Source organism: Alexandromys fortis, unplaced genomic scaffold (assembly GCF_014885135.2).
Source record: "Alexandromys fortis isolate MF-2015 unplaced genomic scaffold, M_Fortis_MF-2015_v1.1 scaffold_38, whole genome shotgun sequence".
NCBI classification, from domain to species: Eukaryota; Metazoa; Chordata; class Mammalia; order Rodentia; family Cricetidae; genus Alexandromys; species Alexandromys fortis.
Window position 1 is genome coordinate 8,195,490 of NW_026067916.1, and position 21,804 is coordinate 8,217,293.

Genomic DNA, 21,804 nt, shown 5'->3' on the forward strand with positions numbered 1-21,804 from the left:
CCAAGAAATTTCTGTTACCAAGAAACCATGCTTCACTCCATTCTTTCCCAAGCTTTCTCAGGCTTTTTGTGGATTCAGTTAGCCACACGTTGGGCAGCCATCTGTTGAAATACGGGCGGCAGCGCTGCGTCCCCAACACCCCGGCCGCTTGGCTAGCTCATGCCCGAAATAACAACACACAAACTGTATTCAGTTAAACACTGCTTGGCCCATGAACTCTAGCCCTTACAGGCTAATTCTCGCATCTGGACTAGCCCATTTCTAATGATGTGTGTAAGCACTTGTTATTAAATATAACATGGAATTCTTAACCTGTATTAATTGCGTTCTATGAGTCTTTTAAAATGAATTGCTAATTAAAGTGTTGGGTCTTTTTTATTTTTAATACTAACCAGAAATTTTCAGGTGTCTTGACATTCGGTCCTAATACCTTGGAATGATCTTTAATCTAGTCAAATCCTAGCGATGCTCTCAGAAGGCTAGCTGTGGAAGCCAGGCCAGGCCCAACCACAAAACCCCATTTTTTTAAAATAGGCTTTGACAGGCAAACTGACTCAGCAGAAGACTGCCCGGCTGAATTCAGTTACCTGTTGGAAGGATTGTTAAATTGGTCCCTCTGGAGTACCGACCCTTCATGCAGTTCCTTCTCCAGTGAGTTCAGTGCTGCCTTGGTCTCTATGAGAGTAGCGATGTAATCACACCAGATTTCTTATCCAAGGGGCAAGATAGCGTCATCAACATGAATTAATGCCTCAATAGACTACGTTCTCTCTAGTAATTCTGTCTAACTGACACAGACCGGCTCACCTCTGCCTTTACATCCCATTTACTAATGAAGAGAGACAGGAAGTCGCGCGCGGTGCTGCTTTGTGGGACGTGCAGGTGTAGCATATGCATGCGTGTGCAGATCCATTCCCCTGTGTGCACTTGAAGCCAACATTGGAAATCTCCCTCCGTTACTTTCCACCTTTTGTTTTGAGGCAGATCCTGGCACTGAACTTGCAGCCTCCTCTTTAGGCTAGACTGGCTAGTCAGTAAGCCTGTCCCTGTCCTCGGCCGCATCTCCTTCTCTTGCCTGAAGACGTGGGTCTGGCTTTGACATGCGTCCTGCGGATCCAGCACCACAACAGCAGGCACTGTACCCACTGAACCTTTTATGGGCCATAAAACATCTTAACTAGGTTCTTGTACATGAAGTTAATCCTCCTGCAGAAGCTCCAGGGCCTGGGGAGTCTTTTGAGCTTTGTGAGATCTGATCCACCCAGACAAAGTACAGAAATGCTAATTGTTGCTAAGGTTAGCCCCTAGAGGTTAAGGTGGGTCTCTGAGATAAACCACAACTAAAAGTACTTCAAAGTACAGACCAGAGAGAAGGATCATTGGTCAAGAGTACTGGCTGTTCTTATTGAGGACCTAATTTTGATTTCTAGTAGCCATATCCAGTGCCTCTTCTGACATCCCTGGGTACCAGGTATGCAGGGAAGTACCCCTAATACCTTAAAAAGAAAAAATGTAAAGACAAAAGACCAGGCATTTCTACACTATGCCTAGTGAACATTCACTTGATCTAAGACGTTAAAGAGAATAATTGAGTTCACAGTTGGTTAACAAAGAAGCAAAGTTAAAATGGGGAAGGAAATGTAAGCGTGGCTGAGTCATAACGCCAGAGAGTCGCACCACATTGGGGGCTTCCTTGTGACTATTTCTTCGTTTCTCTCGAAGGTTGGCAGGAAAGACTAACTTCCAGTTAAACTGCCCGAGCTTCCAGGCTCCCGGTGTCTCCGTTTGTAGCATCAGGAAGCCCCCACAACCACCGCTTTACAGGCTCTTTGAGTAGCAAACAAAACCGATTTTATGTATTTATCCAAATGTAGACTTTTCCTTTCACCCCTTAAGCTGAGCTACCAATATTTTCTTTTCTCATGGGAATGTTTGTCATGGAGTTTAAAAGTAAATCGCCTTTCAGAAGTTTTATTTTCTGAATCAGAAAAAAATTTGTTAAAATGCTTGGTTTCATTGTTTGAATGTTACCTAAAACAGGTCCACCTGGTGTGGTGTATAGTAACTACTATGTTCTACAGCCAGGTTGCAGGTAAAACCTTACCGCAGACAATGAAACTGTTGTTGACCTCAGCCCTCAAACCAAGAGAACAGTGGCAGTTACATTCCGAGAATGAGATACACTAATATTCTTAGCATCTTGCCCAGTGTTAGGGAAATAGGATGTTTAGGCACCCTGTGAGGATTCTGAGAGAGTAGTTTGTTTTGTAATTTGTTCTTTGAACTTCAGTATCTGCCCTGAGTGTAACATCAGCAGGCTTGCTCATCCACCAGATTTGCCTAAAAAGAGACTGAAAACCAATCCTTTCTGTCCTTCCTGTTTCCTTTCCCTCATCATCCTTTCCTTTACCCTTAGATTTTTAAGCTAAGATAGAAGGAAAATTATCCTGGAAGGGGTTTTAGTTGCTACGATAATCATCCTACCTTTTGACTATTTTCTTATGACCAATTATTGTACAAGCTCATCTCCAAAGTCCTCCCCAGCACTCTGTTTCTAGCTGTCAGCCTTTGCTCTGCCCAGAGTCTTGTTTTGCAAGATACTGAGACCCGGTTCCCTGGCTAACCATCAGTCCATGACACAGGGAAGCTGGCACTCAGGTGATCTCAGAGTAGCACAGGATACGGTCCTGGTTCCCAGTCTTGGGAGAATGGAGAGGCCGGGCAACAGTTTCCAAACTACATCTAAGGAGTAGTAGTAACTTCTGCTATTTTGTAATGTAGCTGAGTACTTATGCCAGACGGTTATTGCAGGATGAGTTTTAATAAATGGAGAGAATCCTTAATATTACCAAAAAGAAAATAATAAAGTTTTAGGTATTGGATGTGGTAACACTGATATACAATCTTTATATAATGTGTACGTGTAACAAAATATTCTTAATAACCATAAAGGCAATTATGGTGCAAAAATAAAAAATAAAATTAAAAGTCTAAAACAAAACAAAACTGGTTGGAGCTCATGGATTCTCGTTGAATCCGTGCTCATTAGAAAATATTTCATTTCTGAATCTTTTCCTTTGCCCCTCCTAATCTATGTAATGAAGTTTAAGCTGTCGAGACTGACTAATAGCTAAAACTATGAATTCTTGAACTTTTAAAAAAATAATTGTTGGTAAAAACCATTTGTTTCACCTATTAAAGCCTCCTGAAATTGTGGCAATTGCAGTATTAACTTGAGATTATGGCTAGGAATCAGTGCCCGATTGAAAGGCTAAAGTAGAGAGTACTTATCACTTTTAGATAATTACTTTCTGTTACAAAGGGGAGAAACAGAAAAAAGTAAAACTCTGTTTTACATGACATTTACCATCTGTCTTATAAATAACTTGATCTACCTTCCCTGTTTGCTCATTTTGAAGATAAGAGATTGAAAAAAAAAAAAAAAGGCCTGATGCACGTAGTATCAGTGTTAAATTCCTCAACACTGTCCTTGTTGTGAGGCTGAAATTTTGCTGGAATAAACCGTAGTAGAATCTGTGTATAAGTATGTAAAGTGTGTAGCCTGATACTCTTTTTCCCCGTATGGATAGTCAATTTTCATACATTACGTATGATATTTTGAAAAATAACTTGAGAATATTTTCAACCTCAAATAGCATACGGCAACATTTGAAGACTCTTTAGTTTAGTGGCTGAGGAGCCATTTGATGGTTTTCTAGAAACCCGGTCCTCCTGGAGCCTCAGCTTGTCTGGGCTTTTGAAAAGTGGTGCTACCAATGGTGCGTTATCTTCAACGGTGCATGATTTCTTTTTCTCTTTTCCTCTTTTTTCTTTTGCTAAGAGCGTTGTGAATGAACACATGGTTTACTTATGAATATATTAACACCTAGCCATCACTGTATAAACTAGTTTTAAATATGATCTACTTTTTTACAGTAGTTATTAAATACACTCTGTGTCCATTGATACAATTTGTCCTGCCAATTACAAAAAAAAAAAAACCTAAAAATTTTATTTTAACATTATGGATTTTGTTCCTGCCTCAAATCAAATATTAATTCATGGTGAGGGCTGGTCAGTAATGAGAGCCAGGACATTCCCCTGCATCACGTCTGTGTCATGAGTGGGCCACCCCTGTTGGCCAGCCAGCACCAATCTGTGCTCATTGAGTAGACAAAGCCCTATACCTTCCTTTCTCAGATAACTTCTCAGAAACAGCACAAAGCATTTCTTCTTGGATGACTCTGAACTTAATTGAGTGTCCCCATGGTCGCAGTCCCCTTTCTATGCCCGTGTGCTTAGCTGAGACGGTCTGAGCCGTCCTAAGGAAGGACACAGAAGCACTGTAGGGGCAAGAGCATCCGGGTCACACGCTGCGCGCATGTTCCTTGCAGCAGCACGTTTCTGCCTTCCTGAGAGCGAATCTCAGCAAAGCATCAGAAGCCGCCCGAGATGGCTTCACTTGTAGATCGCAGCGAGATCGTTCAGTGATTAAAGCAGCAAGTAAATTAGGCCGGCGGCAGTAATAGATTCCCTAAGAAAGCCGAGAAAAGTAATTAGGACTAATACCATCAGAGAGGCTTATGAACTGTAGATTAAAACTCAAGTAAATGCAAAAAAAATAAAAATAAATAAAAGTAGGCAAAGTCTTTCTGGAGAGAGACACACGGAGATGAACAAATCCTCAGGTGTATTGGTGATCTGCTGGTCTGATTGCTACCGGAAGGAGTTGGATTTGAGTCAACGCTAGTGGCAGACCTTGACTGTCACAGTGACTGTGACTAGTCTAGATAGAGCACTACAGCTGTTCTGGGTGTTTGATTGCTGCGCGTGTCTCCTAGGAGGAGGAAGTTAGAAGGGAGCATCCTCAGAATGCGTTGCTGGGGTGTTGCAAATGTGAACATGTAAAGAACTGAACAAAGGAGGGCCGAGTAACAATTATAAAGGAGACTTCTTGACTACAAAAGATGGGGACATCAGAGAACTAATAAAAATCTGGATTTTTAAGATGGCCATGCATTCTGATTTGTATGGAACATGAATTATTGTGGTTGTTTGGTGAGCGTTCAGTGCTGAACAGCGAAGTTGCAGTGTGGCTGTTGAGAAGACGGAGAGAGCTGGGCGCACAGCTGAGCACAGGCTGCACGTCACGTTTGTCATCCTGTACCTGGCTCGCCGTGTGCTGCCACTGTGCACTGTGTGCTGTGGAATATGCGGCGGGCACACGTGTGAAATTAGGCAGTACTGTCTGTACAACTTGAGGCTGTCCTGTGTTCCCCGACATCATACCCATTGTCTCATACCCGCCTCTTACCTGAGCGTGGTCACAGTCACTCCCTGTGGCTCGCGAGGCTGCTCAGGATGGCTGTTCAACCTGAAGTTCTGGTCACAGTTGAACTAAGTGATGTGTTCTCCTTGCTCATGGGGTGGAGCAGCTAAGTAGATGCTAATTTAAAAAGTGAGACTTGTTTGTAATTCAACCGGCAGAAAGAACCCTATCTATAAAGTATGTCAGTGAGCATTGCTAAACCCTCCAGCTGTTTTAACTCAGAAAATATCTCTCATCCTGTTCTCTTTTCCCTTACACAGCACGACCCCCCCCCCCATGTAACTCGTTTTTACAAGCATGCAACCATCTTTAATGTGTTGCTCATTTTATGTTTGGTGTCGTTGATTAAAGAAGTCAGCAACATTTTGTCTAAGATGCAGAGATCCTACACACCTCCGAGGTCAGGAATGAAGTTTCACAGAACTCTCCCACCATCCACACCACTCCTGAGGCATGGCACTTGTTCTTGAGAGTTGCGATTTTCTTGCATGTAAAGCTTTATCATGTCTTACTACACTGGGAGCATCTCATTGTCAGAATTTTGCCTCAGGTGGAACATAGCTAACTTTCTTTCCAGTAATTCTTCCCCTCCTGTACTTCATAGAACCCCTGTGCCCTTGTCCTTCCTGAGCCACTTAAAGGATTAAGTATGTATAAGCGTCCTTTCTGTTGAGTATTCTACTTAAACAACCAACTCGCCGCTTAACCGCTGCTTCTGCTGACAGCAAAGTTTCCCTATTCTGTATGGAGATGTTTCACGCGGGTCCAATATATAACCGGACTTTTAAAGCTAGTGGGGATGTATCCTTAGTCACAGGGCTGTCTCTGTAACTGAGGGAAAAGAGGGAACGCAGTGGAGACAACGCATCCTTCTCCTGATGATCCAGCGTCGTTATTGCTCAGAAACAAAACGTAAAGTTAAATACATTTGGATTTGACAGAGAAGACGGCTCAGCAGGTAAAGTGGCTTGCTATGCAATTTGAACCTAGAACACACATAAAAGTGAAAGTAAAGAGCCTACTCCACAAAATTGTCTCTGGACCTCCACCTGAGTGTTGCACATGCACACACACATGCACACACACACATTAATAATAGTATTGCTATAGAACAATTATTGTATTATTATTATATACTTGTTATAAAAATGATTATCATGTTAAATAATATTATTACATATCATTAATAATAACAATAGTTATTATAGTTTACAATTTTATAAATTGTAGGTTACTATTCCAAGGCTAGGCAGGGGAATTAAATCTGATAATATAAAAACCCTGTTCATGAAGGAAGAATCCTCCTAAGTGGAAACCATCACTCATTCGGCCGCAGTTAGAGAAGGAAAACTTACACGCATTTTAAGAAAGACAAAGCTAAGAGGTCTAATGAAATGACTGCAATGTGATTGGTGAAAATCAGGTGCTAAGGTCCCTGTCTAGCATTGTTCACTCAGTGGCGTTTGCCTTACCTGCCCTGCAGACATCCAAGGACAACCACAGCCTGCAACCCCAGTTTTCCCCTCTCAGCAGCTCAGCCCTTATTGTGTAACTATAGATAGGGTTTTCCTTCTTTAACTTAGCCTTTACTCTACTGTCTTTTAATCTTCCTTGCTTTCCATAGCTCTGTGTGTTTGTTTATAAAGCCTGCCTGGTCACATGCCTCTTATCTACCCCTGAAAATGAAAGTCAAGTCCCACCTTTCATCTACAATCTTAAATCCCACCTCCCATCTACAAGCTTTTCTAAGATCAGGCTTTCTTCTTCATCCCCTTGGGAAACTTCAGTTCATCAGTATTGGAACAGCTATCCAATTTTATAATCTTTCAGAAATTATTTGGAATACACTTTTAGCCTAACCACTGAAGTCTATGTAACCATGCCTGGAGCTAGTTCATGATGTGTCTCTATGATCAATAGCGCCCAGCACAGTGTCTTCCATGCCATGGAGAGTCGTAGGTGTTCATTGGGTTAAACTTCATGATTTCGGTGCCCGTGAAAAGAATTCATAGAAGAATTTTAGGCGTGGTGTAATATCTTCAGTAGGTCAGTCATCTTTTCAGGGCTTTCTTCCCATAGTAAAAGCCATGCATCCCTTCTCATAGACAATGCAACATGCCAATAATACATACATGAAGCTGACAGTCAGGGCTGTCTGGACCATATGCAACTATCTCCCTCATGGAGTAAGACATCTCCTTATTTGACTGTTCCCCACGTAGCAGAATTCCAGTTATGTTCTCGTCCTTAATCGTTGGAGTCCAATGCACACACAGCGACTGCCTCTGTAAAGAACCACGCTAAGACTCCAGTGTGGAGAAGCAGGATGAGCAATATAGGCCTACCACCCATCCACAGTTTTCCTCTTTCCATCAGTAGAGACATCCAAACCTCCTAACTTGAACAAAGCAAGTTTGCTAATTAACCTGTCTCAGCCATGGTATTCTGTGAGACCCTCCACATTTGTCTCAAACAGTGGCACACCTGAAGGAGAGAAACTGGGACCCAGCAGCTTGCATATCTTGTCTTTCCCGGTGCAAGTCTTGAACCCAGAGCGGCGCTCGTATATGAATAGCATGTCTGTAGATTATACCTAGATGTTTTGTAGTACTATGAACAACATTGGCAATGCCTAGTAGCTGGATTCCAGTTCTTTTATTGCAATGAATTCACCTTTTAATTTAAATTTGTTTATGGTAGAGTTTACTATACCACCCTTACGGGCCTGTGGAGTCCAAAGGTGCCACGTGCTGAGATTTAAAGCATATGCCACTCTGCTCCGATCGATGAATTTCTTAGGCAAGCAATCTGAATTCTAAAATTTCATCTGGAAGTAATTCGGATTGCTAACATCTTCTATATACATCGTAGGTTCCAAATATAGGGCATTTCAAGCTTTTCCTCGTGGGTAGCTTGCCTTTTTGAAGCCATTACTGACTATAGAAAATTTGTTGTTTTAATAAAGAGTTTGCAGGCAACCATACAGAGAGAGAGAGAGAGAGAGACAGAGAGACAGAGACAGAGAGACAGAGAGACAGAGACAGAGAAGGAGGGAGAGAGAGAGAGAAAGACAGAGAGACAGGGAGGGAGGGAGGGAGGAAGGGAGGGAGGGAGGGAGGGAGGGAGAGGATGAGCTTCAGCAAGAGAAGGAAATGGGAAGCTAGAGGAAGAGGAGAATGGGAAGTTAAAAGGATCGAAATTTATTATACACATGTATCAGACTGTCAAAGAATAAATGGGAAAAAGCAGAGTTTACTGCTCTTCCAGTCCTGGGTCTACACCTGTGGCAGAGCTTGCCGGCTGCTCACAGGACTTTGTCGTCTGGATCCGTGTATCGTTTGCGAGTGACGACCTGACTCCCGACCTCATTTTTTAGAGCTTCCCTATGTCTGTGCTATCAGAACCAGTTCATTGCCAGGTCTCCCAAGTATAAACAGTGAAGGAAGTCTGTCACCCCTGCCTCAGGCTGTCCTGACGTGATCTGCACTTTTCCCACAACCCTCCCTTGCCCTTGTGGCTCCATGTCCATTGGTTTGGGAGGCTTTGGAAGCGAACCACTGACAGAAACAGTAACTCTGATGGTCCTAGATCTCTGCAGAACTTCTTAGCGCGGTATTTATTTGGGTTTTCGTTGTTGTTGTTTGCTTGGAGACAGGTCTCACTGTGGGCCTAGCCTATACCTCACTATGCAAACCAGGCTAGCCTCCAACTCACAGCAGTTCACCTGCCTCTGCTTCCTGAAGGCTGAGGTCCAGCACCGTCACACTCTGCACGGAGGGGAACTTAGTGCATACGTGACGAGCACGTGACAAGTAGTTCCGAAGTTAGAGTTGCTAACAAACTGTTGCTATGAGAAGATATGGGGTGTTTGATACTATATTTTACGACAATTTCTGTCCTAACACTAAGATAGATTCATCTTTCTATCTTTTGAATGTTTCCAATATCAATCAAAGTCTAAAGAGGTTAGCCATTTGTTTTTCTACATCTTCTTGAGACTTCAGTCTGAGTGTACTATCTGGATTCAGAGTTTTTTGTCTTTTTCGAGACAGGGTTTCACTGTGGCTTTGGAGCCTGTCCTGGAACTAGCTCTTGTAGACCAGGCTGGCCTCAAACTCACAGAGATCCACCTGCCCTTGCCTCCCGAGTACTGGGATTAAAGGCGTGCACCACCACCTCTATGAGTGTACTAGCTGAACTCACTTAAGAGGAACACTCTTTCCTCCACCCACCCATTCTAGGGCTGTGGCACAAGGCGGAAGCTATGGAGAATCTATTTTGGAATGATGGCAGCTGTAAATTCTGTCGGGTAGATGAGACAAGTTGATTCCGTAACTCATCATGTGCCTGATATTCTGTAGGACATGACTGGAACAAGCCTCACATTGCTGGCTCTCAGCTGCACCGAGATACAAGATCTGCCTGACTGTCCTGTCATTTTTTTTTTTTTGAGTGTATAAAATGTACTGCTTTTTAAATTTTTGTGAAGTCTCCAGTTACCAAAATATGTTTGAACTTACCAATGGGAGTACAATGAGCTGTCATTTGTCATGGTGCTTCTACCACGAGGTATAGTCCTCAATGTATCATTAACCGTTTTTTTTTATTCCCCAATAAGTGAAATAAAAAAACGAATACTTTGGTTGTTAGGCAATTGATGATAAAAAAAAAAAAGGGTGCCAAAATAATACTGCAGCTGGTTTAGCAAAAGACGCAGCTCATGTGGGTGGGGGTCATGGAAAATGTCCTTGTAAGTGATCATTATCACCGTCAGTGAGATGATTCATTCAGAAATGCATTCAGAAATTCTGTGTGTTTCTAACGCTCTCTCCAGCCATCCTCAAGTCCTGGTGGAATGCTAAAGAGATCTGGAAGGTGAAAACTCTCCCTTTCCTAGGGACCTGAGAAGCTCTGATTTCCTCTCCTGAACTGGGTTCCACAGTGAATGGTTATAAAACTTAATTTGCAGAACACAGACATTTTCTCTTTGCTATTTGATCTTTCATAATTTTGAGCTTGGATAAATAACATACCACTTAATACCACGGTGGGATTTTACATACCAATTAGTAATATCACAGAAGAATTTATAGTCTTTAATTTTACCACAATATAAATACTCTAATTTGGTATAACTTTGTCTTACTTAAAGTAAATATATGAGAAAATTTATATTAGATGATAAATATTTTGAAATATATGCCACCTAAGAATAGCGATGTTATTAAAGTTTAATGTTCTTGCCCTTAATGTAAATTATAGCCTTTTAATTTTCTCGTGATGTGGGATTCCCCTCTGTGTGCTTCGAATATGTTTTATTACCATTGGTTAATAAATAAAGCTGCTTAGGCCTGCAGCGGGGGCAGAATAGAGTAAGGCAGGAATTCCAAGCAGATAGAGGAGGAAAGAAGGTGAAGTCAGGGAGACGCCATGTAGCTGCTGAAGGAGACAGAGGCCCCAAAACCTTACCAATAAGCCACGAGCCTATATAAAATAATAGAAATGGGTTAATTTAAGATGTAAGAGCTAGTTAGAAATACACTTAAACCTTCGGCCAAACTATTGCAAGAATATAGTTTCTATATGATTATTTCGGGTCTGGGCAACCCAAAATGAACAAGCATCCTCCCACCTATATTCCTGCGTCTTTAAGGAAATATATGAATTTTATGGAGCATAATAATTCCTATCAACAAATTTCAATCTTAGTGAAAGCAGAAGTCTCACCTTGATGTTCTCTATAAAGAATTAAGAGACCTGAGGCTAAGACATGGTTTAGGAGTTAAAACTTGGGGACTGACCAGGGTCCAGATTCCTAGAACTCACGGAAATGCATCCTAGACGTGGTGGCCCTTCTGTAATTAGGAAATTAGAGACTGGACTCCCCAGAAGAAGCTGGAGAGCAACACTAGCCATGTCACTGAGCTCTGGGTTTGGTTGTGATTTGCTGCCTTAATGGATCACGCTGGAGAGCTATGGAGTATGATTCCAAAGATCCACCTAGGGCCCTGCGTGTACCAGATGTGTGCACCCAAACACATGCAAAAAAACCTCACAACAATGGAGAAAAGAGAGAAAGAAATACAATTTCGTATTAACTTTAAAATTCCCATCTTACGTGATCAGTTACTAAAGTCATTGGTGAGATTGTTCAGTTCCTGGCTTCTTTTTAGACAATGGCTGTGGGAAGTCACCACAGTCTCTTCAGCTCTGTGCATCGCTACCTGATCACTCAGGAGAGGTGAAGAGAGTCGTAGCATTAGACCCAGAAAATTTTCTTGTAGGCTAATAATTAGTAACGTGATATAGATGATTCAGCCAGTAGGAATGCTTGCTGCACAAGTGCAGGGATGGAGTTCAAATCCCCAACATAAAACCCTAGGTGTGGGCAACTGTCTCACAACAGGATTGATAAGAGGCATGCTGGGGCTTGCTGGCTGCCTATAGGTGTTCCAAAGCAGACCCAGTGTCCTCCTCTGGCCCACAGGAGCCTGGTCGTGGATAGGTGTACCTACACACATCTCAGCTGCCGCCACAAATACATGGCACAACAATTGCAAACCTGCACACATAAATTTGAAAGACTTCTTGACTGTAACAGAGATTGAGATGAGAAGGTCTTTTAGACTTGGAAATTCTATAAAGAATATACAGGTGACAGATATGTTATAAAATAATCTAATCTATAGCTACCACTAACCAAGATTGAAATAAAGTCCTCATGGCCTAGTTCCCTGACCTGAGATTCTAATTCTCCGGAGACACAGGTATGTTCCCGAAAGGCAGACGAATCATACTGATGGAATTTGCTAGAAAATTATCCTCTGGGATGCCTAATGTTGACAAGAAGCTCTGTCCAAAAAGAAAGAAAGAAGGAAGGAAGGAGAGAAAGAGAGAGAGAGAAAGAGAGAGAGAGAGAAAGAAAGAGAGAGAGAGAGAGAGAGAGAGAAAGAAAGAAAGAAAGAAAGAAAGAAAGAAAGAAAGAAAGAAAGAAAGAAAGAAAGAAAAGATTTTGGGGCGTTTGGGGATTATAATTAACCCAGTTTCAGTAGGCTATTTCTGAACTTTGGGAGCTTAGTGAAGCTTCAGAAATTACAAAAACATGGAGGACCAGGGAAAGTGTGAAACAATGGGATCTGAGTCTGGGAAACACATAGGCACTGCAGCAGACAGACCCCAGACAAACCGCTCGTGGGCAGGAGGTCATGAGCTAACAGATCACACAGAGCAGGAAACCCTCCTTTCTCATCCAGTGTCTTCATCACTTGTGCAAAATACATGGGCCTGTGCTAATTAGGAAAAGAATAGCATTTATAAAGCTGACATCATTTTAATCCAGCAAACCAAAGGAGTGCATTCCGGCGGAGAGGAAATGAATGTATCAACAGAGAGATGGCACAGAAACTTGTGCACAATTTCTTTAAATTCTTTTATGGTTATTGAGATATTTTATGGTTATTGAGATATTAACGGATACTTTACACTAATAGTGGAATGGGAACTAATATGTCTACCCACATATTTGTTGCTTAATTCCAAAACTACCACAAGGAAAAGTGTGCCATTTATAGCCTTGATACTCTAGCTTGTAAGGATGAGAACTGAACAGATTTTAAAGAAATAAATTTAATGGATGTTATATTAACTATGCCAGTAATTGGTTCTTTGGGGAGTGCTATATTTAAACTTACCGTTTATGTAAATGTGATTAGTCATTTAAAATGAATAAGTCATTTCATAATTTAGCTACTCACGAAATTCCGCAGTCAAGAAGGGCTTCTTGAGTTGTGTGTATATTTTGACATATTCTAATTAGCCAAATTATCTTAGTTGGATAATAAGCCTGGTTCTCACCACGAGTTTCCGTGATTTCCATGATTTCCTAGTGAAGAAAATGGAGAACTGTATCGTTTTGCATATGGCATCTGAGTTAGGAGTTTTCTTGAGTCCCATGTCCAGACAGTTTCATTGTGTGGGACTCCTGGGGCATAAAACTGCCTTGCAGTTCGTGAGCTAAGTCCTTGCCTTCTTTGGGCCCAGGCTGTGGGGGAAATAAAGAGTTTGAGAGGACTTTGATCAGAGTAAATGTAGTTTAATTAGAATAAGTATGAATTATTTACATTTCAAAATAAGTATAATAAGCCAAAAAGTTTTAGTTTTAGTTTCTAATTTCAGAAGTAAAAGTTTTGAAACTCATAGGTCACTGATTTTCTGCTTAAATTATTTCACAGAATAAAGTTTTAAAGCCAAACTTTATCTTTTAAACAATATTTATTTATTACATGTAAAGTGTGTATTTCGATCACACCACCCTCCTCTCGGCCCCTCTGTGCCCTCCTCTCCACTTACTTCGCGCTTTTCTCATACACCCCACTGAGTCCAATTAGAGACTTCTCATATGTGTGTGGGTGTCCATTCATCCACCTGGACACGCGCCAGATACTCTGTCTCTGAAGCAAACTAGCTCAACGTGTCTTGTCCCGGTAGCCCTCCCCTAGCCCCGCAAGCCTCCCGTGGCCCCTGCTAGACTGCTGACTGACAGGATCATGGTCAGGGCTCACAACTCGAGATTTTCAGAGTTCCTGAGGGCACCAGCCTTGTCGTGTGCGGGGAAGATGCTGCCTGGCAACAATCCTCCCCATCCTCTGCCTCTGACAATCTTGGTGTGGCCCCCTCAGTGTTGCTCCTCAAGCATTGGCGGGAGGTGATTTGATAGACATTGAATTTGGTGCCTGGAACTTCCCCATTACTTATTCTCCACACTCTGGCCAGTGGTGGGTCTCTGTGTCAATGTCTGTCCACCATGAAAGGATCCTCTCTGATGAGGGATGAGAGCTGTACCGAGCTACCAAGGAACTGTGTTTACACAGCAACTTGACAACAAGAACATGTATGTGTGTGTATTACATATATATATATATCACATTGTATATATGTGTATATATACATATATTATACTCATTATAATACAGATATTACACAATATATGCATATATGTATATATACACACATTATGCATAGTATATATACATATACACACATACACATGGAGAGAGTTAACTTTAATTGTACTTAAACCTCTCATTTATAATTTTAACCTGAAACTAAAACTTAAAGTTGTCCTTTTGAAACAGAAATTGATAAATTATGTCAACAATATTCATCATTTATTAAACATATGACTATGAAGGCTATGATAATGCTACTTTAAAATTAAGAGTCCAAGAAAAACAGTATTTATATGAAAGAAGATGCCGCTTTTTCTCCCCAGCTAACCTACCCGGAAGTCCCTGTAGACCATACTGGCTTCAAACTCATAGAGCCCCTACCTTCTAAGGGCTGGGATCAAAGGCGTGTGCCACTGCACCTGGTAAAAATGTCTGTGATCAGTGCAGGCTGAGCAACTAATCGAAGGCGCTGCTTTCCTCAGTATAAGAACATATGCTTTGTGGGAGCCTAGGCAGTTTGGATGCTCACCTTACTAGACCTGGATGGAGGTGGGTGGACTTCCCACAGGGCAGGGAACCCTGATTGCTCTTTGGGCTGACGAGGGAGGGGGACTTGATCTGGGGAGGGGGAGGGAAAGGGGAGGCAGTGGTGGGGAAGAGACAGAAATCTTTAATAAATAAATGTATAAAAATTTAAAAAAAAGAACATATTCTGTCAAGGAAAAGCTTCTAAGTTAACCCCACCCACACTCTTTGTCTAAGCTCGTTTCCACAGCACTGTGAGGAGAGGGTTGGCCATGGCTTCCTTTCGTACTGTGTGCTGCTATCCAGTTTTGAGAAGGAAAACCCTGATGACATAGGATGGCATTTTGTATTTGAACACTCATATAGATAAGTGGGATTCGGTTTATTCTGTATTTTGTGATTTTTCAGTCTCATATTAATTTTGTAGGTTGTACTTAATTACCCTTGTGCGTGTTTGTGGGGGGCAGTGGCTTTCTCACGCTGGAAGACAGAGACTAGCGTTCAGTTCTCATCTCCACCAGGTGTGTCCGAGAGATGGCATCCAAATTTTGTCAGTCTTGGTATGAACCCCTAAACCCTGTAAGACAACCTGTCAGCCCAGCCATGCTTAGTACTTTGACTTGGTTTCTCTGATATATTTTGTTTTTCAGCTTCTCCCTGGGTGGATAATAGTAGAACTCCAAACAAGATTGATCTGTATGATGTGCGCAGAAGACCATGGTATGAAGTTCTGACTATCTCTAAAGACAAGGCCAATGACAGAGGGGTCTATCATTTGTTCGTCTGTTGAGGGCAAACTTTCTCTCACTGGCATGAGCGCCGTCTCCTTAAATACAAAGCTATGATGTTTGCAGAATATAGATATGACTGACCATAAGTGAAAATGAGGAGTTTGGGTAGGGAATGACGGTGAACACTGTTGAAAAGATTTTTGAAACTTTTTCCAGATGGATTACTTTAAGCCGTATGCTCATTTCCAACTTGGGGCCTCTTGTAGCTGGTGGGCATTCCTGTCGGACTCTTACTTTGCTTGAGGTAGAGCCCTAACGGAGAGATGACAAAGAGTCAGAGCCCGTTTGCTTCCGGCACTGAACTAATGAGAACTGGCCCACAGCTAAGAGTGCCGCCTGAGTCTACCCATAGAGTTTAGATTGGATTCCCCCCCCCCCAAAGGAGTTTTGTTTGTCTGACACTGCTAAAATAATTCATCCTCCTCCAAAGCACAAGAAAATGTCCGCAATATGTTTGGGCTTACCGAAAAACAACTCTGAATTTCCATGCCTTTCAGCTATGGATTGTATTTTGAGTGTTTAAATTTTACATTTACATTATAAATCTACAGTTTAATTAAAATATTCTACTTTTAATAAGTTCACGTATACATCATCGTGCCTTGTATTATTTTCATATGAATTTTAAGTACATACTGATGAAAAGAAATACTTAACATCATTTTAATGAAGGCTATCTGCTCACTCAATTAAAAAAATCCCTATTATTGGGTTGCATTGTTTCTAACCTCCTCCTGTGTTCACACAAATACTATGCAACACAGTGGTTGACTGAAAGAACATGTATTAATGGGTTTTAGATGTCCTGTTTAGTATCAAATAGTTTACATGAACACAATCTTGAACGATGGTTACTAATATTACTGTTATTAATAATATCTCCACAGTTTGTTATTTGATGGATGCAAATACAACTCTATAACCTAGTTTGTATTTAAGAAATGGTCATTTCCTGATAAATGTAGGAGCAAAGTGCCAATCATCCAGAGCAGACACCGTCCTAATGTTTTCATCTTCCCACTGAGAAGCACACCAGGACCCATGCCCACCAGGACAGGGTTAAGACGCTAGACATGAGCAAGACTGTCTCCCGTGGGAAGACAGAGGAACTCTGCCTGTTGGTTTGCAGAGTGAAGCAGATTGCAGACAACACTACCCTGCTCCCTCCACAAATAATCGCAAACTGGTAGCAGCTGTTCTCTGGGCTGCTGAGCGTGAAAGATGAGTCTTGATGTCGACCTCCTTCTGAGGAAGGCAAACACCTGATCCCCTTCAAACCCAAACAGTCACACAAAAACTCTATTGATTACAACACTGTTTGACCAACGGCTAAGACATATTTTTAGCTGGCTCTTACATCTTAAATTAACCCATTCCTATTATTTTATATTTTACCAGAAGGCTCATGCTGTGTTGCCTCAAATCTTGCTTCTTGGATGGCTACATAGCGTCTGCCTGATTCTGCCTTCTTTCTCCCTGCATTGCTTAGTTTTTACGCCTAGCTATATTCTGCCCTGCCCAAGGCAACGCAACTTCTTTATTAACCAATGATAATAGAACATATTCATAGCATACAGAGGGGAATCCCACGTCACTAGACAAGTAGTCTGTCTCTCTCTCTTCCCTCCCTCTAGTAAACAGCTGCTCTCAAATTTATTTCTCCACCATCAATCAACATCCTATCTAAATCTTCCCTACAGTGTCTTTCAAATGCAGGCGGTCTTGTTCTGTAAGATGTAGTTAGATTTTGGAATTAGCATTTGAACCACTTCCCTGGGTTATTCTTGGACACGGTAAAGTTTTGAGAGTTTCTGGTGTGAATTCTTAGTAATAATTTTTAATACTAATATTAGCTAGTGCATGAGTTCAGTTATTTAACAGAACTGTTGTGTTTTCTTTTGTTTAATTGCTTTTACTTAAAGTTTATGCACACCTACCTCTTTGTATTTATTTATTTATTTATATTTTAAAATGTCGCAGTTTCTTATCCACTAGAGTGAAAAGGTCATAGTTGTAATTTAGTATTTTCCTCTCTAAATTTCTTCTCTATCTTTTCTTATAAATACCTGGAAAGTATGTTTTAAAAGCCATACCTTCAGCGTCTCTATGGTGATCTTAAATACTTTTTTTCAAGCTAACACTTTAGAATTTCAGTGAGACACCACCATTTACTATAATATAATAGGTCGGGTCTTTGCTTTAACCATGTCTTGCTTCAGAGATCTAGGAATGAAAATGAGCGAATCTCGGTGACGGATACAGAGGAAAGGAAACACTCTGTGGTTCTGTTTCAGGTACATCCAGGGAGCCGCCTCCCCCAAGGACATGCTCATTCTGGTGGATGTGTGAGTAGTTGACTCGTACCTATTTATATCCAGAGTGCATGAGACATTTGTAGGAGTTAGCAATGTATGATAGATTGGGAAAAATCAATGCGGTGATTGTACATGCAGACAAAGAAGCCTTCCTGAGATATTGACAAGGAACTGGGGAGTTGACTCAGTCAATAAAGTGCTTGTTGCACAAGATGAAGATCTCAGTTCATATCTCTGGCATCTACAAGGAAACAGTTGACTAATGATGGGACGGTGGTTTGCGCCTGTAATGGCAACTGTGAACGGAGAAGATAGATCCCTGTCTGGGATGACTAGACGAGCCAAAGGATCAGAACATGGCTGAGAGTGGTAGAGGAAAATACCTGACCTCAACCTCTGACCTTCACATGTGTGTGTGAATGCACGCAATGTGCACACACACAAACACAGGCACATATCTGCACATGGCACACACAGACATACAGACACACATACACACAGATACCACACACATGCACGCATACATCGCACACACAAACATACACATATACACACAAATATACCCACATCACACACATACATACTTCATACAGAGAAACATACAGACACATACAAGCACACGTGCACACGCATACACAGTGCATACAGACATATACACACATACAGACACACACAGAGATGCATGCACACACCACATAGACAAACATACAGGCACACTCATGCACACATACACATGCTTGCACACATGCACACACATGCACACACATACATGCATTACACACAGACATACATGTGCATCACACACAGACATACAGACACACAAAACATGCACACATCACACACACTTCTGTATACACACAAACATAAACACACAGACACACATCACAAACATACAAACACAAATAAGCATATACACACACATACACACATCACACAAACATACTAGCACCATCTGAGAATCTCTGTGTACCTGTGATGTAGAAGCAGAAGTTAGTTGCCCAGAGATGAGTCCTACCTTAGGGGAAGTAGAGACGAGAGAAATGAAGGAATCCTGGAGGAATTGTTCTTTGGTCTTTGGGGTGAGGCGTTTGACCACAAACCCCTTCACAGCTGTGCAGCTCTGTTATTTTCCTCTATTCATTTTTCTTTTGACTTGTATTCTTAATTATTTTAATTAGAATGTAATTATACAACCCCCCCCTCCTTTCATCTCTCTTAGACTATACCACTTGCTCTCTCTCAAATGCATGGTCTCTACTTCTGTAATTGTAAAGATGTGTGTGTGTGTGTGTGTATTCCTAATACATAAATAATATATAAATACAATCTCCTCAGTCTCTATGTTAATTATATGTATATGATTTCAGGGCTGATGACCTTTTAAAGACAGAATTATATTTTTATTTTCATGTAAATGATCCAGAGGCCACTGAGATCATTTTCTTTGTTAAATGACTGGTTAGTAACATGTGGACGATTTGTCTCTTCACAGGAGCGGAAGTGTGAGCGGACTGACTCTGAAGCTCATCCGGACCTCAGTCTCCGAAATGTTAGAAACCCTCTCGGATGATGACTTCGTGAATGTAGCTTCAGTGAGTATGGATGCTTACCCTTTCTGAATTCCACCTCCTGTCTCCTCATGAATTAGATTCTGGCGTGTCCTGGGGCGTTGTAGGAATGTTACAAGTGTCTTACGGAGCTGTTCTGCACCATCCTATCTGAGGTCCTTAGCATTCCCCACTGTTGAAATAATGAATACTGAGCGAAAAGCATCTCTCCCCTTCCCTCACAGAAGCCCATATAGGTGATGTGACCCCCTGCACGTCAGAACACCTGACCAAGTAGCATCTGGCACCATGACTGAACAGTTGATTGCTTATTGCTGGTTATGCTTACTTTTGCCTGCACAACTGACCATTGTGTTTCTCCTAACAGAAGAAAAAAGGAGGCAATTGAATGAGTCTGGAAGCATCTTAGGCCTTCTTATAGCTAGAAAGTACTGGACTTGATGCAAATGGAACAAGATGTATGTCTCATTTTAATCATGTAATTTAGGCAATGAATTTCATGGTGCTTGAAATCTCATATTTGAAGTGGTTTTATTTACAGAGATTTGGCTGGAGGCGAAGTGTATTTTGGTGACTTTGTTTTGTATTGAACCTATGAGAATGATCTACCTCTAAAATCTCTGGGGAGGATGAGACTAAAGTCTACATGTGACTGTCTCCTTTTCCTGGGATTAGGGAACCCAGGAGATCACTGCAATCCTACAGCTAATGAAGCTTCAGGTAGCTTTAGTGATGTTACAGTGGAGAGGACTTAATCCTAAAATGAAATTATTAAGATATCCCTGGATGATCATATGGATGGAATGTAGAACCCACAGTTGATAACGCCAAATTCCCTGGAAAATGTCTCCTGGTGTATAATTACTAGGGAGAAAAAAATGGAGCTATTCCATAGTCTAAATAAACAAAGAGTTAGACTATGTCTAACTCTTGTTGAGATAAGGGCATGAGGCCCTTATCAACTAAGATGATAGGAAGGTATTACTCAGCTTCATTTGTATAGAAATGACAAAAACATTGGAATGGCTTAAAATGTTATCTTTGGCATAATGAGAAAATTTGTCATATATAATGACATTGATTTGAAGTAAAAAAATATTCAGTGTGGTTAATCAATCCTAGGTTGAAATGTAAATGGAGAATGCTTATTTGTTTCCCGGCTGCCCAGGCCTGTTTAGCTAGTAGCTTAGGAGTATTACTAGCTAGCTCTTACATCTTAAATTAATCCATTTTTATTAGTCTGTGTATTGCCATGTGGCCTTGGCGTTACCTCATTTTCTACATGTCTTGTTTCCTCTGCAACTGGTTTGCATCTGCCTACTCTCTCTGTATATCTCTATTCAGATTTCCTGCCTTGCTGTATTCTGCCCTACCATAGGCCAAAGTAGCTCCTTTATTAACCAATGGTAGTAAAACATATTCACAGCATACAGAGGGGCATCCCACATAATATTCACCACATTGCATAGTTAAAGAGTGAGGAGCAAGTCAGGGAAAGGAGAATCTACTTAGGTAATGGAATTTAATTTAAGAGAACCATTTTCACTGAAAAGTCCTAGAAGCCATCTGGAATAGTCTTTTTAGAATTGTCAATCTGCAAACCCTGAAGAACTGGCATGTTAGGTACCAGACTCCTCCATGTATAAGCAAACATGATGGTCGTCACATGCAGGGTGTTCTAAAACATGAAAATTATAGATTCTGGTTGGGAGCTGATCGGTGCCTACCCTGGCCAATGAGTGAATTATAATATGGAGATTTACCTCATTAAAATTACTAGCAGTAGTAGCAGTAAAACAGAACATGGTACAAGAGGGTGGCAAGCTTCTGAAGTTAGTGATGAAGTCATTTTTCATGGTCTATTTGTCTTTTCTCTCCTCTAATGCCCATTCCAATTTCCCTATACTCTTGCCCAACCCTACATCAGCATCAGTAGCTTGGTTGGTGGGGTGCCCTAAACACTTTTACCAGAGGCCTTTGAATTCATGGTTTTTATGCCCATTCAAACAGTGGGTCTCTGATTGTCTCTTCATGGGCATTTTATTTATTTATTTATTTATTTATTTATTTATTTATTTATTTATTTATTCTGTCTCTTCCCCGCCACTGCCTCCCATTTCCCTCCCCCGCCACCGCCTCCCATTTCCCTCCCCCTCCCCCAGTCAAGTCCCCCTCCCTCGTCAGCCCAAAGAACAATCAGGGTTTCCTGCCCTGTGGGAAGGACCACCCACCTCCATCCAGGTCTAGTAAGGTGAGCATCCAAACTGCCTAGGCTCCCACAAAGCCAGTACGTGCAGTAGGATCAAAAACCCATTGCCATTGTTCTTG

At 41.4% G+C, this 21,804-nt stretch overlaps 1 protein-coding gene across 1 annotated transcript in view; it reads left to right on the forward strand.

The window, feature by feature from the left end:
* Cacna2d1 (calcium voltage-gated channel auxiliary subunit alpha2delta 1) overlaps nt 1-21,804 on the forward strand; it is a 347,097-nt gene that overhangs the window by 224,927 nt on the left and 100,366 nt on the right. The window contains exons 7-9 of the mRNA XM_050139771.1: nt 15,453-15,522; nt 17,888-17,938; nt 19,401-19,500. Coding sequence (XP_049995728.1) covers nt 15,453-15,522; nt 17,888-17,938; nt 19,401-19,500 — 221 coding nt within the window. The remainder of the gene's footprint in view (nt 1-15,452; nt 15,523-17,887; nt 17,939-19,400; nt 19,501-21,804) is intronic.